The sequence below is a fragment of the Tyto alba genome, unplaced genomic scaffold (genome assembly GCF_018691265.1).
Source record: "Tyto alba isolate M040663 unplaced genomic scaffold, T.alba_DEE_v4.0 Super-Scaffold_11, whole genome shotgun sequence".
NCBI lineage: Eukaryota > Metazoa > Chordata > Aves > Strigiformes > Tytonidae > Tyto > Tyto alba.
In genome coordinates, this window is record NW_024881273.1 from 7342980 (window position 1) to 7356336 (window position 13357).

Here is a 13357-nt window from a genome sequence, read left to right on the forward strand (position 1 = left end):
TCCCCCCGAGCGCCCAGGGCCAGCAGGCTGGGGGTCCCAACCTGCCCCCCAAGACCCAAGACCCCAGCACCCGCTGCCCAGCCCCAAAAACCCAGCCTGGAGCCAGGGCCCAAGGCAACAGACTGCAGCAGTATTTATTCCTGTACAAACCATTACAAAATGCAGATGCCCCACAGTTTCCTCCAGCACCGAGTCCCCCAAAGCCCCAGCAACAACAGGGACAGGCCACAGCCTGAGGGAAACTGAGGCACGGAGTCCTGCCAGGGCTTGGCACCCAAACACACTATTGTCCCCAAACCCGCTTCTCCGCTGCTGAGAAATAAATAAAATCCCTGCCCTGGCCACAGGGTGCTGAGGGGCACTACAGGCCCACCCTGCTACGTGCCCACTTCTAAATAGTTTATAAGCGGTTAATAAATGATGAGGACCCAACCGGAGGCTGCTGCCAGCCCCTTCGTTACCACTAACGAGCAGCCCCTGGCCAGGAAACCCAAATACAAACCCCAGAAGCAGGGAGGAAAAAAAACAAAATACTGAAAAAGCCCCTCAAAATCCCATCACTCAGTTAGAAAAGGTTTTGGCAGTGTGGGTGTGGGGTGCAGCAGTGCTGGGAGGGGCTGGAACACTGAGGGGGGCACTGACATCCCTGTGGGGTCCCACCGAAAACTGCGGGGTTCTGCTGAGGGGAGGATGCCTGTGGACCAGGATTGGGGTGCTGGGGTCGGCAGAGGGGGGCTGAGCCCCAAGAAGGAGTCTCCTCACCCAAGGGATGGGGGGAAAACAGTCTCTGCGGTGGCCCCAAAAGTGATGCAACCCCAAACTGAGCCGAGGGGACCCGGCACCCCCCTGTGCACCTGCAGGGGCTGCAGTGAGCCAGGATGTCCCCCCCACACCTCACACCCATGGAGGGGGTGGGGGGGGGACAGACCCCAAACCCTGCACTCACGACCTGACACCCCCCTCGCCCCCCCAAAAAGCAGCTCAAAACCCAGCACATCCCCGGTGCCACCGTGCACGACGGCGGCCCCCTGGGAGGGACGATGCCCGGTTCCCACCGCTCCCCGTGGGATGCAGGGGAACCCCCCCCCCCCCCACCCACGCCAGCTCCAGGGGTCTGCCCAGCTGGGGGCAGGGGACAGCCCCTAGGGCCAGGAGGGGTGGGAGAAGGTGATGTTGTAGAGGCCGGCCCAGCTGGCGAAGACCCGCTTCTCGGTGATGAAGCGGTGGTGGTTGCCCTTGCGGCTCCGCTCGTTGTGGATGTAGGTCGTGCACTCGTCGGGGCCCTTTGGCTCGTAGTAGTGGTAGGGCAGGCGGCGGGGTGGGGGCCGGCGGCTGCAGGAGGAAGGAGGGGGGAAGCATGAGGTGAGACCCACGGTGGGGTCAGGGGGGTTGAGGGTGGGTGCTCGGGGCAGGGGGTTTCTCCTTACCCGCAGTAGTTGGGTGGCACCATGCCGTAAACGTGGACGGCGTCGCACAGCTCCACCGCGATCACCATGGTGAACCAGCCGGTGCTGAGCCACGAGCGCGACTTCTCCCTGGGGAGGAGAAACGGGGTGGGGGCATGGTGACATGGATGACGGATTACTCCCCCCTGCCCCCCAGGGTCCCCAACCTGCCCCAGGGACCCCCAGCCCGGTGCTGCAGGCCATCTCATGGAGCAGCCCCCAAGAGCCAGCTCTGCCCTGGGGACATAAAAGGGGGGGACACAGTGCGGGAGGTGGCTCCGAGGTACCTGTCCTTCCCTGTCTCCCCCCGAAACAGGTCATCAAACTGCTTCATGCGGCTGGGGGAGACGACGTAGGCCGTCATGTTGGGGAAGGAGGCGCTGACACGCTGGATGATTTTCAGGAGGCTCTTCTGCATCTTGGCAGGCGGCCCCCAGAAGATGAAGATGGTCTCCGGGGTCTTGTTGACGAACTCCTGGGGCCGCTTGAGGACACGGTAGAGGCTGGAGTGGGCCACCACGCGGAAGCTGGTCTTGTTGCCCACGTCGACCTCATAGCCGGTGGTGGGCGCGTCGTTCATGCGGATGGTACACTCAGCCCCGTCGATGGCCGTGCCCAGGCGGGTGCCCAGGAGGTGGCTGGAGCTGGTGACGATGACGCACTGGTGGCAGTGGGCAGTCAGGGTCTGGGGACCAAAAGCATCGTCAGCAGGTGACTTTTGGCATCACTGCCACCCGGCAGGGAGGGGCGGGGCTGGGACAGGGGACACGGCACCGCCATCCCCCCCATGGAATCGCTGTCCCACTGGCGGGGACGATTTGAGGCTGGACCCCGCGCCCACCGCTGAGGCCGGACCCCACCACCTCACCCGTACCTTGTTCCCGCAGACAGGCAGGTACCCGCTTTTCACCCCCCACTTCTTGAGGTCGGGGGGCCGGCGGGCTCTGCCCCGCAGGTGGCTGTAGGGGAAGACCTCGCTCCCGTTGCCGGAGCTGTAGATGATCAGCAACATGATCAGGGCAAAGAGGACCCCCAGGGCGGCGGCGCGCTGGCTCTGTGGGCGGGGGGAGAGCGTCAGCCGCTGCCCCCCCCCACCCCACGGGTGTCAGCATCCAGCCCCGCTCCCGGTAGCATCTTCAGCAGGATGCCCGGTGTCCCCGGGGAGATGCCGGCTGTCCCCGGGGTGATGCTCCGGCAACTCACCGTGCTGCCACTCATGTCTCTGTGCCAGCCTCAGCGCGCGGCGATCGCCAGCGTCCCGTGAGCACCTGCAAGGCACACGCAGTCACCCCCGGCACCAGCCCCTCGCCACCGCGCTCGGGCTCCTGTCCCCAAACTGCCAGCGGGGACAGAGGATGAGCCACTGGGCAGCCCGGCTCGGCTGGGCCAGAGCAGAACTCCCCTGGGCAGGCACCCAGCCAAACCCCCGGGTCCCCTTTTTCAGGGGGAGAGCAAACCCCCCAGCACTGGTGTGGGGAAGGGAAATGCCGTGGGCAGGGGCTGGGTGGGCTCTGCGGTGTGGAAGAGCCAAACTCGGCCACAGCTCGTGCTGGGGAGATCCCCACGGTGGGCTGGGCTCCAGGGAGGGATTATCCCCCACCAGCGGGGCCAAAGACACTCAAACCCGCAGGGTTAGGGAGGGTAAACCTGCTGCTCGTGTGGTGAAATCCCATTAAACCAACTGGCTCGGACTGGGGGGAGAGGAACTGAGACTTGCCCAACTCAGCTCATACTTGGGCTTAAATCCAGCTGGAGCTGGCAGGGACCTCTCCAGCCCTGGGGCCTGAGGCACATGGGGTGCCCCGGGGGGGACCTGCTCTAACCCTCACTTTCCCGGGCTTGCAGAAATGGACTGACCCAATTTATTTTTTAAAGTCCTCGTTAATGAGTCACGGCAGCTCCTGGAGTACTCGGAGCAACTGGAAATTACAAAAAATTTGAAGCCTCTTTACTAATTGCCCTGGGGGGAGCTGAGATGGAAAATTATGCAGCAGCCTGGATTCAACCCTTCGTGGGGACCAGGGACCCCCAAAAGGCTCTCAGGGCTGGTGTTGATGCCCGGGAAGGTGCCAACCTGCCCAGGGAGCCCAGGCATGGGGGTGTAAAGGGGCCTGGCCGTGCACAGGGTGGGGAGCAGAGCGGGGCCCCCCGCTTTGCTCCCTCCGTAGTGCTCGGGCCACGGGTGACCCCACAGCAGGGACCCCGCGGGTCTCACCTGGGCCGGGGCTCTCATCTGCAGCGGGCGGCGAGCGGCGGGGGGGGGCCCGACATCTCCTCCTCCGCTCGGTGCATCCCGGGGGCGGCGGGGGGCTGCCAGGCCCCTCCGGCGAGCGCGGCCATGGCAGAGCCCCGGGGGTCACATCGCTGCTCTGCCGGGGAAAGGCTCGTCCAGACCCGCTCCCCCCTCCTCCCCCGCCCCCACGTGCCGGTGCTCCCCCAGCCCCCCGTGCGAACCCTCCTGCCCCTCGGGAAGCGAACACCCTCCCCCGGCCCCCCGAGGTGCAAATCCTCCCCCACCCTGGCATGCAACCCCCGCCCTGCCCCCCGGGGTGCAGCCCCCCTCTCCCCGCGCTCCTTTCCCGCACCCCTGGAAGCGCCAGCCCTCCCCGGCACCCCCGCTTTGCAAGCACCGGCCAGGCCGGAGCCCCACTGCCTCCAAACGGGGGGAGGAGCCGGCTCCATCCCCACGCACCATCGCGGTCCTCCCCCACTCCCCCCCCCCCCCCCCCCCCCCCCCCCTCCGTGCACCGGGGCCGCTCCTCCGGCCGGACACGGCGCCGTTCCGCCCCCCCGCACCGGCTGAGCGGGCCCGGGGCGGGGAGGCGGGGGGGGGGGGACCCGCCGAGTCCACCGAGCGCTCCGCAGTGCGCTGCGCTGCCGATACCGCTGCTGCAGCTGAGACCGCTGCTGCCGCTGCTGCTGCAGCTGCTGCCACCCGGGGCCGGGGAGCGCCGCGGGGTCCTAGTGCCGCCCGCCCGTTGGGGCGCCGCGGGGTCCTAGTGCCGCCCGCCCGTTGGGGGCGCCGCGGGGTCCTAGTGCCGCCCGCCCGTTGGGGCGCCGCGGGGTCCTAGTGCCGCCCGCCCGTTGGGGCGCCGCGGGGTCCTAGTGCCGCCCGCCCGTTGGGGGCGCGCCGCGGGGTCCTAGTGCCGCCCGCCCGTTGGGGGCGCGCCGCGGGGTCCTAGTGCCGCCCGCCCGTTGGGGCGCCGCGGCGGTCCTAGTGCCGCTCTCCCAACACCGAGCCCCGATGGCTCAGAGCGGGGCTGCCCCAGCCCCGTCCCAGCCCCGAGGGCACTGGTGCGGGCAGCGAGGTGGGGTTTGGGGGGGGGGGGTGGGCCGGGCCGGCAGCTCTGCCCGCCGGTGCCAAGGGCAGCACGTGGTGCCTGACGGGGCCGCATTGCTGGGATGCCGCCGCCTCCCCCGCGCTGGCCGGGCCGCCCAGGGCCCCTCTCCGGGGGATTTCGTGGGGCGAGCAGGGGACTGCACCTCTGCCCGGGACCTGCATCCCGGCTACGGCGGCTGACGCCTGTCCAGAAGGATTTTAGCCCTGCTGTGCTAGTGATGCCCTTTGCTGCGTGGGGCTGTGGCAGCTGGAGCACCCAGCGAGGAGCTCCACCGGATTTTCTGTCCACACTTGCCGTGGGAAGCTGTCCTGGCAGCATCCCCAGGGCCCAGACGACTCACTCCTCACTTGACCCCAGCACTTGGCCTCAGGTGAGACGGGAGCAAACGAGGCTCCCTCTTGTTCCCCGCTGGCCCCCCAGACACCGCCAGGCCCACCCAACCGCGTGAAATCTGTTATGGGTTCAAAGAGCCGCTATGGCAGCTCCACGCAGCCGGGCTCAGGGCCGCACAGGTGCCCGTGTCGTGCCCCGTGTCTCTCTAGGGACACGCTGTCCTGCCTGCAGCCCGGCAGCACTGAACCCTGTGGGGCCGAGGACCACCCTGGACCCAGCACGAAATCCACACCAGGCCAGCGCCCATCCCGTGGAGATGCAGCTGCTGGTTCCCCAAATAATTTCGGCTTTTGGCACCCTCCTTCATGCTCAGGCTCAGCTCTACCCCCTCGCCACCCCCCCACCCCCCCTTTTATTTATAGCCTGTCAGGGAGCAGGATGCCAGCAGCCCAGCAACCAGCTGCCATTCCACATCCCCGCGTCCCGCAGCCGCAAGGGGCACAGCACGGGGCACCACTCAGTTAAAAATGCTTTTAATGGCCATGTTTGCTTTGGTCTGAATCCAAGGGCACTTGTGACAAGGCAACTCAGAGTTCCTGGGGCACACATGGCCCCTGGGCTTCCTGGCTGGGGGGCCCAGGGGCAGCCAGAACCGCAGGGACCTGCCCGGGGGCAGCAGGACGGGGGGGCCCAGCCCCAGCTCCCCGTGCCCCACACCCAGTGCTGGGTCTCAGGGCAGGGACGGCGGTAAAGCTTCATCCCTGGGAGAGGCACTGGCCTGTGGCCCTGGCAGGGCCGAGCTCTCCTGCCCTGTGCTGTGCTGGAGCCCAGCAACATGAATGTTTAATCCTGCATTAAATATTCATCCCAGTAGAGCAGGTGGAAAACCTTTGTGGTCACGCTGGGTCCATCCGGGCAGGCGCTTGGAGCAGATGAGGCTCCATGGGTCCAGCTCATGCCCCCCCCTCCCCGTGCAGTGACATGGGGGGTCCCAGCCCACCCCACTGGCTGGGGGAACCAGCCCTGCCGCTGTGGAGACGGAGACTCCCCACTCCGGATGCAGCAAAAGGCTTTCAACCGTGGCACCGTCTGAGCGGAGACAGGTCGTTGCGGGATGAGAGCCACCCTGCTGTCAGGGTCCCCACTGCCTCGCCCCACGGCTGGCACCCTACCCGCCTGCCCAGGATGGGTGGGTGAAGATGATGTTCCTCTTCTTGGCCCAGCGGGAGAAGATGGTTTTCTCAGTGATGAACCTGTGCCCAGCGCGGCGGGCTCGCTCGTGCACCAGGTACATCCTGCACTCGTCCAGCTGGCCCTTCTCGAAGTAGTGGTAGGGCACGCTCGAGTGGTTCTTCTCCCTGGTGGGAGGGGATGGGATGGACACGGGACTTGCAGGGGACATGGGACCACTCCGTGCCCACCCCTGCTGTCCCCCACGCACCTGCAGTAGCTGTCGCTGACCATGCCGAAGACGCAGATCTGCTCGCACAGCTCCATGGCCAGGATCATGGTGAACCAGCCCGTGCTCAGGAAGGAGCCGGACTTTATCCTGCAAAGCACCGCGGCCGCGCTGGAGCGGGTGGCACGGTGCTGCGGCCCCAGGCGGATTACGGGTACCTGACAAGGGGGACGGGTGCTATGGCGGGGGGACCCGATGGGGGCTCCTTGGGGGCCGGTGGTACCTGTTCTTCCCTGTCTCGTTCTGGAAGACGTCATCGCAGTATGTCATCTTCTCCTCGGTCAGGGTGTAGATCTGCAGGTGGGGGTACGTCTCCATCACCCTCAGCAGCGCCTGGTAGGTCGAGCCCACCTTCTCCCGGTTCATCTTCTTTGCTGGCCCCCAGATGATGTAGAGGGTCTCCTGGGACTGCTGGAAGAAGTAGTGCTGGTTCCTCAGCAGCAGCGGGACGCTGGTGTGTGACACCACGCGGACGGTGCTCCGTGCCCCCACATCCTCCTCGTAGCCGGCAGTGGGGGCATGGTTCATGCGCAGGACGCAATCCTGCCCGTCGATGGCCTCTCCCAGGCGCGAGCCCAGCATCTGCCCCGAGCTGGAGACGACGGCACAGCGGCGGCACAGCGCCCGCTCCAGTGGCTGTGGGGAAGATGCACCGTCAGCCACCGGCTCCCCCTTCCCCCCCGCAGCGCCCCGCCACACTGCAGCCCCATCCGCCCTTCCCTAAGGAAGGGGAAACTGAGGCACGGGCAGGTCGAGCCGCTCCACCAGCCCCAGCGCTGCCCCATCCCCACGTACCTTCCCGTCGGGGACACGGCTGTACCCCGGGAAGCTGAGGGTGGTGGGTGCCATGGGGCCGTGCTCCCCCGGCGCCCAGCAGCAGGCCCGCAGGCAGGCGTGGGAGCACAACAGGACGTACAGCGTGGTGACCGCCGCCACGCACACCAGCGTGAGGAACAGCCGGACCTGGAAGCAGAGCGGGGAGGTTTCTCCGGGCCCGGATGCATCCACCAGCCCCACGCCGGTGATGCCGGAGGGTCCCGCGGTGCCATGTGGCGTGAGCAGCCCCTCGGAGGAGGGTGCCCGGGAGGGCGCTCGGGGCGCAGCGGGGAGCGTGGGGTGCCTGCGCCTCGATCACTTCCTGCAGACGCACCGTGCGGCCGCGCTCACGGGGCCGGGGCTCCATGCTGCCTGCCCGTGTCCTCCCCCAGCACCGCTTTTGGGGAGAGGCGCCCCCCCCGATGCTGAAGGGGTCCCACCAGCCCTTCACCCCCCCCACACACACACCCATCGGGGGCCCTGCGCCCTCCGTCCCAGCGGGTACTCACCAACGTCTTCATCCTCGGGGGGCTGGCGGGTCGCCCGCTGGGGTCGGGGGGTCACCCAGAGGGTGGGGGCTCGCACCCTGCACGCAGAGCGGGCTCAGCGGCAGCACGGGGTGGGGGGAACACACAGGGAAGCCCCCCTGCCCCCAGTACCCCAATGCCGCCCCTCCATGCCTCGTGCTGGGACCCCCCCGTGCCCCGGACCCCCCGGGGTCTCCCAGGGCCCCCGTCCCGCCCCAGGGCCCCGCGGGTGCATCCCCCGACCCCCGGGGGAGGAGCGGAGCCCCCGGTCCCGGCCCCACTCACCGCGCCGGGAGCCCCCAGGGCCGCCGCCGCCGCCGGGTCCCGCATCCCGGTCAGGCGGCACCGGGCTGGGGCCGGCGGGGCGGAGCGGAGCGGAGCGGGCACTGCCGGGACCGGGACCGCCCCCGCCACGGAGCTCCGGCTCCTCCGGGAACGCGGCCGCGGCCCGGCACCGCCCGCCCCTGCCCGGGGCTCCGGCACCGCCCCCGGGCGCCGACCCCCGTGTCCTGGGACCCAGCCCAGCACCCACGCTGGGTGCCCCCGGGACACACCCCAGCACCCATCCCTCCACCTCCTGCTCTGCCCTCTCGGGCTTCCCTCCAGCGTGGGCGGGGAGGGGTGTCGTGTCCCCCCCTCACCCCCGCGTGTCCCCAAACCCCTTTCTCACCTCCAGGCTCACCACTGATGGTGGGACCAAAATGATCCAAAATGGCTCAGGAGCGGGGCTGGCAGCCCTCTGGGTACCCCAGTCCCCATCTGATGGCCCCGGGGGGGGGGGAACCTGTCACCCCCAGCCCCTCACGTCAGGACCAAGCTGCAGAGCACCCGTGGGAAATGGCTGCAGAGCGAGCGGCTGGCCGCCCGCCTGCCCAGGGAGGGGAACTGGACTTTGTTTTCTCTCACTGTTGACAAAGAAATACGAGAAGTAACCTCGAAACTGGTGCTAAACCTGTCCCCCACAGGCTGCAACTGGGGGGGAAAAGAGGTGACAGGGACACTGCCAGGCTCCAGTGCAGGAAGCAGAGCCTGGGGGGCACATCTGGAGTCGCTCAGACATGACAAAATTTGTCCCCCCTTTGCCTCCCCCTGCCCCAGCTCAAACCCCCTTTGCCGGGATGGTTCACATCCAGACACAAAAGGGCCGGGGAGTGAGGGATTCCTCAACCTGAGAAGCGGCAGGAACAAGACACAGGCAAGGATAAATGGAGGATGGAGTCGGGCTGAGGGAGGGCACAGTGACGGGCAAGCGGGGCGGGTGTGCAGCCTGCAGCCCCCCCACGAGCTGTTAACAAACCTCCAGCCAGAGCTGCGCCTCTGGACCACGCAGCAGGTTAAACTGCAGTGATGTCCAGCCCGAGACCCCCGAGCCACCAGCATCACCCCCTGGCAGGACGGGAGACGACGGGCTACGCTGCCGTCTGGTAGGGTAAGTTGGCAGTAGATGCAAAAAGGATCAGAGCGCCCCAAACCTGCCCCTCTTTTGCTGGAGCTACCCCAGGCAGGGTGAGGCAGCCCCCCCACGAGGGGACAGCCAGGTTCTCCCCAGCCTGACCCCATGGGCAGCAGCACCTTCCACGGCACGGCGTCACACACCGCCACGGCCACGCCGCAGGAACACCCCGGCAGGCCTGCAGCACCCCGCCCAGCGCAGACAGAGGACAAGGACTGAGACCTTGCAGACCTTTATTGAGGGTGATGCTGCTTGTTGGGGTCTGGGGGGAGCAGCCAGGACAGGAAACCCCACTGTGGGAAGGCCGGGGTGCCCCCCACGCCTGCCCACCCAGCCCCAGCCTGGGCGGCAGGAGCTGCATCCATCAGCGGTGGAGCCCAACGCTCCCCTGGGACCCCAGGGTGTCCCCTCGGCACCCCCGCAGCTGGCTGGCTCAGGAGGGGACGCAGCGGGCAGCAGTGGCACTGTCCCCGCATCCTCTGCACGCCCAGCCTCACAGGTGCCCCTCTTCAGAAGGGAGGAGCCCACCAGCAGGCAGGTGGAGAACGCGAGCCAGCCTTTTCCAAGCCCAAAGTCTCATTTCTGTCCTCTGAAACTTCAATGAAACCCTCCCCTCTCCTAAACCATAGGTAAAGATTTAAAAAAACCCAGAAGGAACAAACTACTGGTCACAAGAGCAGAGGGGAAGGATTACCCAGAGGCCAAGCAGCAGGCAGGGCTCAGGGCTCTACTCACACTCTGGCAGTTACAAGTGCTGGACCCTGCCAGCACGGGCAGAGGCAGCCCTGGCTGGGAGCAGGTCCCTCACAGCCAGGGCTCTGGTCCCTCTCGATCAGCCCTGGAGGTCAGTTTTGCTTCCCTTTGGTCAGTAAGTTGTGAGCTACAGAAGGCTTTGTCTCTGCAGGAAGGAAGGTGGGAGAGTGCGGGCAGCTCGGTGCTGAGCGCTCTGGAGGAAGCGTCTGCCCAGCGCTGCAGGCAAAGTCTTTTCCCGGCCACGCTGCCATAGGGCGGGCACCTCCTCATCTCTCTCACCTGGGCCTTCAGTCCGATTTCTTGGCAGGTTTCCTGCTCCTCCACATCACAACCATTATAAAAATGCCTACCACGAGAGAGAGAACAGATTCAGCTAGAAAACTTCTAATTATGGGCACTTTCAAAACATATTGTAGGGAGAAACAGAACCTCTGCGCAGTGAGCAAGAAACAATTCCACTGTCCAGAGGCTCAGTCAAAGTTACACACAAACACGGACCCTGAGAGCCCGTGCCAGGCTAAGCTGCAGCAGTAGCCACGGAGAGCTTGTCACCAGCGTCACACATTAGCTAACCCCACAGCTCCCCCCTCTTCTCTCTTCCTAATTTAGAAGCATCTAATTAGAACCACAGAAATAACATTCACCTATAAATAGCAGCAGCAGCAGCCCGGCCACCACGGGGATGATAACCGCGTATTCCCTAGGCAAGAAGTACCGGTGGATCCCATGGTTGCTGTCAATGAAGGGCTGCAGGAGACAGAGAGGTGTCAGCAGGTGGGCACAGCACCGGGGAAGCCCCCGACGCCTGCAGCCTCGTGGTTTTGAAAGCAGGATGGAAATATCAGGTGTGAGGAAATAGCTAAAAAAAGGGTGCCCAGAGCTGCACGTGGCTCAGCCCCCAGCTGCAGGGATGTGACAGCAGGCGTGCAGCAAGGGCATCTGCGGGCAGAAAATGAGGGGCAGCAAACAAGGGGCAGCTACGTGAGGCTGGCACAGGGGTCCTGCAGCCCCAGGGTCTTGGGGTGGGCACGGCTGCCAGCCCAAATACAGCAAATCCCTCCATTCTCTGCCCCGCAGGAGGGAGAAGCTGATACTGGCTCTGCTTCACGTGATCCTGCCAGCACCCCTCCGCGGGGGCCAGGGGAAGGCTTTGGACACTAGAGAGCAGTGTAAGGATTCCTGCGCAGCGGCGAGCACACCTCCGTGCTCCTGGGCCTCCTATAAACACGTACCAGGCAGCAGGGTCAGCAGATGCAAGAGGGGAATTCAAAACTCTCAGAGGTTAGAGGGGAAGCCACCAGTTCAGACATCGGCCCAGCGCGGGACCAGGCCTCTTGCTGCTGGAAAGCTCACAAGGAGACATTTTTTTCCAGGAAGAAAACCACTAATGACCCCAGCTGATGAGTCCCTAGACACAAGCAAACTACCAGGCTCACAATCGCTTTTCCAGAGATCTGCATTTTCTAAACTCTTCTCCTCCCTACCAGGCTCCAGATTCAGTAGGAGTCATCTCTTTTTATGTTTCCCTCTGTGAATTCCCAACAGAAGCAGGAATCTGGAAGGCTGCAGACATGAACAGCAATGACAACACCCCGAGAGCGACCAGGCTTCAGCTCTGAGAGCTCAAGTGAGCCTCCGATCTTACACCGGCCGGGTCAGCCTGTCTCCGAGCAGCAGGGCAGGCAGCACGATTGGAGCTTGGCATTGCCCAGGCAGGGACTGTGCCAGCAAACGCTGGAGGCTCTGCCCTGAAATTTTTAACCAGGAAGGTGGCACGGCAGAGTCCTTCAGGCACACGGACACATCAGCACCTCAGCAAAGACTGGGCAAAGACCTGAGTGTGAAGTGGCTAGGATGGGAATGGCCCGAGGACACTCGTACCAGTATGATGATCCAGAGAGTGTAGTACACAAAAAGGACGAGGCTGAAGGCGACCAAGCCGAACCCAACCACCCGGTCTGTTGCTGTGGCCTGCAAAGGGAGAGCGAGTGAGAGCCGGACCGGTCAGCGGGCGGCGGCTGCTCGCTCGGCCCCGGGTTACGGGAACGGGCAGCCGCGGGTCCGACACGCACGGGGCAGGGGAGAGCCCCGCGGCAGCGACAACCCGTGCTGGCGGTACTGGGAGCGCTCCCGGCGCCCTCCCTCACCGCTCCGGCCCGGGCCTCCCGCCGCCCACACCCTGCCCCGAGAGGCCCCCGCGGCCCAGCCTCCCCCCTCCGCGGGCGGGCAGCCTTGTGGGCCCCGCGCTGGTTCCCGGCCGCCATTCCGCCCAAGCCCCCCACGGCAACGAGCCGCCGCCCCCTGCCCCGCTCACCATGGCGACCGCCACGTCCGGCCTGCCGCCCCGCCAACCCCGCCCTTCCGGGAGACACCACCAATCAGTGAGCCGCGGACCCAGCCCCGCCCTCCCCTCTGCTGGAGACGGCCAATCATCGGAGGCGGCCGTCGTCTCTCTCTCTCTCTCTCCCCCCCTCTTCCCCCGCCCACCCCCCCGGGCGGCATTGTGGGAAGCGTGGAGCATGGCGGGAGATGTAGTCCCTGGGCGCGCCCGCTGGCGCCCTGCCCGTGATGGGGTGGCAGGGGGGAAGGCGGGTTGTGAAATAAATTCTCAGAACTCCCACATTAAATCAGCGCTGCTTCGAGGTCGGTTGGTGTTACGGAGCCCGGGGGGTGATGCCTGAGGGGCTCTCCCTCTCTGCTTCCACTCTCTCACAGCCTTGAGGCACGCTCACGGTGGAAGGGGAAGCTCTGGAATGAAGCTGCTAAAGCATCCCCCCCCCCCCCTCTGCCTTCAGCACCTGGCGATGCAAGCGGGCAGCCGCCCTCGGCAGCAGGGCGCCTGCGAGTTCTGAGGGAAATGGTTCATCTTGAAACCCCTGGCTCCAACACCCTGCGCCCCAGCCCTTTCTCCACGCACTCACACGCTGCGGCTGGAAGGAAAAAGCGAGGCCGAACAGCCGAGGGGCGCAGGGGGGTTGTCTGAAGAAGCATGAAGACCCTGCGTGGAGCTCAGAGGTGTTGCTGCTCCATACGTGGGGTTGGGGAAGGCAAAAACGCTTCCTCTCGTGGGCCCTGGTCCCCTCCAGCCTTTACGTGCATCACCACTCCAGACACCCAGCTTGGCTCAAAGCTCGGTTAATGGGATTGCCATTCAGGCTGGGAAGAGGACAGGCTGCCCCAGCACCTGCTGTGAGGGCCCGCAAGCGATCCCCCCCCAGCCCCCCGGGGCT

At 65.9% G+C, this 13357-nt stretch overlaps 3 protein-coding genes across 10 annotated transcripts; all 3 read right to left on the reverse strand.

Annotated features, from left to right (window-relative positions):
• Positions 1–109: 109 nt before the first annotated feature.
• Positions 110–4451, reverse strand: ST6GALNAC6 (ST6 N-acetylgalactosaminide alpha-2,6-sialyltransferase 6). Of its 5 annotated transcripts, none has more exons than XM_042787008.1 (7): positions 4242–4451; positions 3661–3809; positions 2649–2713; positions 2320–2499; positions 1733–2130; positions 1428–1535; positions 110–1332 (listed from the first exon to the last, which is right to left on the reverse strand). In XM_042787008.1, exons 3-7 carry the CDS (start codon positions 2661–2663, stop codon positions 1143–1145), a joined length of 891 nt encoding a protein of 296 aa, XP_042642942.1. In that variant the 5' UTR covers positions 2664–2713; positions 3661–3809; positions 4242–4451; the 3' UTR covers positions 110–1142. The 5 variants fall into 5 exon arrangements, with proteins under 5 accessions (XP_042642942.1, XP_042642939.1, XP_042642941.1 ...); XM_042787005.1 differs by having other exon boundaries at positions 3661–3814; XM_042787007.1 differs by having other exon boundaries at positions 3661–3814; positions 4330–4446.
• Positions 4452–5636: 1185 nt separating this feature from the next.
• On the reverse strand, positions 5637–9265 carry ST6GALNAC4 (ST6 N-acetylgalactosaminide alpha-2,6-sialyltransferase 4). Of its 3 annotated transcripts, XM_042786737.1 has the most exons (7): positions 9219–9265; positions 8592–8826; positions 7904–7980; positions 7374–7541; positions 6802–7214; positions 6561–6668; positions 5637–6477 (listed from the first exon to the last, which is right to left on the reverse strand). In XM_042786737.1, exons 3-7 carry the CDS (start codon positions 7913–7915, stop codon positions 6288–6290), a joined length of 891 nt encoding a protein of 296 aa, XP_042642671.1. In that variant the 5' UTR covers positions 7916–7980; positions 8592–8826; positions 9219–9265; the 3' UTR covers positions 5637–6287. The 3 variants fall into 3 exon arrangements, with proteins under 3 accessions (XP_042642671.1, XP_042642669.1, XP_042642668.1); XM_042786735.1 differs by lacking the exons at positions 8592–8826; positions 9219–9265 and adding an exon at positions 8207–8349; XM_042786734.1 differs by lacking the exons at positions 7904–7980; positions 8592–8826; positions 9219–9265 and adding an exon at positions 8207–8365.
• A 325-nt stretch (positions 9266–9590) lies between these two features.
• Positions 9591–12486, reverse strand: DPM2 (dolichyl-phosphate mannosyltransferase subunit 2, regulatory). Of its 2 annotated transcripts, XM_042787022.1 has the most exons (5): positions 12442–12486; positions 12009–12098; positions 10772–10874; positions 10407–10473; positions 9591–10272 (listed from the first exon to the last, which is right to left on the reverse strand). In XM_042787022.1, exons 1-4 carry the CDS (start codon positions 12442–12444, stop codon positions 10415–10417), a joined length of 255 nt encoding a protein of 84 aa, XP_042642956.1. In that variant the 5' UTR covers positions 12445–12486; the 3' UTR covers positions 9591–10272; positions 10407–10414. The 2 variants fall into 2 exon arrangements, with proteins under 2 accessions (XP_042642956.1, XP_042642955.1); XM_042787021.1 differs by having other exon boundaries at positions 9591–10473.
• Positions 12487–13357: the final 871 nt, after the last annotated feature.

What these genes read in the sequence shown, in the direction of transcription:
- ST6GALNAC6 (XM_042787008.1), bottom strand. An exon ending in TGCCTGTCTGCGGGAACAAG is followed by an intron (nt 2,131 to 2,319) that starts GTACGGGTGAGG and finishes TTTGGTCCCCAG; the next exon opens with ACCCTGACTGCCCACTGCCA. An exon ending in GTGCCACCCAACTACTGCGG is followed by an intron (nt 1,333 to 1,427) that starts GTAAGGAGAAAC and finishes TTCCTCCTGCAG; the next exon opens with CCGCCGGCCCCCACCCCGCC.
- ST6GALNAC4 (XM_042786734.1), bottom strand. Translation starts at nt 8,251, where the DNA reads ATGCGGGACCCGGCGGCGGCGGCGGCCCTGGGGGCTCCCGGCGCG. An exon ending in AACGAGACAGGGAAGAACAG is followed by an intron (nt 6,669 to 6,801) that starts GTACCACCGGCC and finishes GGTGCTTTGCAG; the next exon opens with GATAAAGTCCGGCTCCTTCC. An exon ending in GTCAGCGACAGCTACTGCAG is followed by an intron (nt 6,478 to 6,560) that starts GTGCGTGGGGGA and finishes CCCTCCCACCAG; the next exon opens with GGAGAAGAACCACTCGAGCG.
- DPM2 (XM_042787022.1), bottom strand. An exon ending in CTCTCTGGATCATCATACTG is followed by an intron (nt 10,875 to 12,008) that starts GTACGAGTGTCC and finishes TGTCTCCTGCAG; the next exon opens with CCCTTCATTGACAGCAACCA. An exon ending in GCTGCTGCTGCTATTTATAG is followed by an intron (nt 10,474 to 10,771) that starts GTGAATGTTATT and finishes CTCTCGTGGTAG; the next exon opens with GCATTTTTATAATGGTTGTG.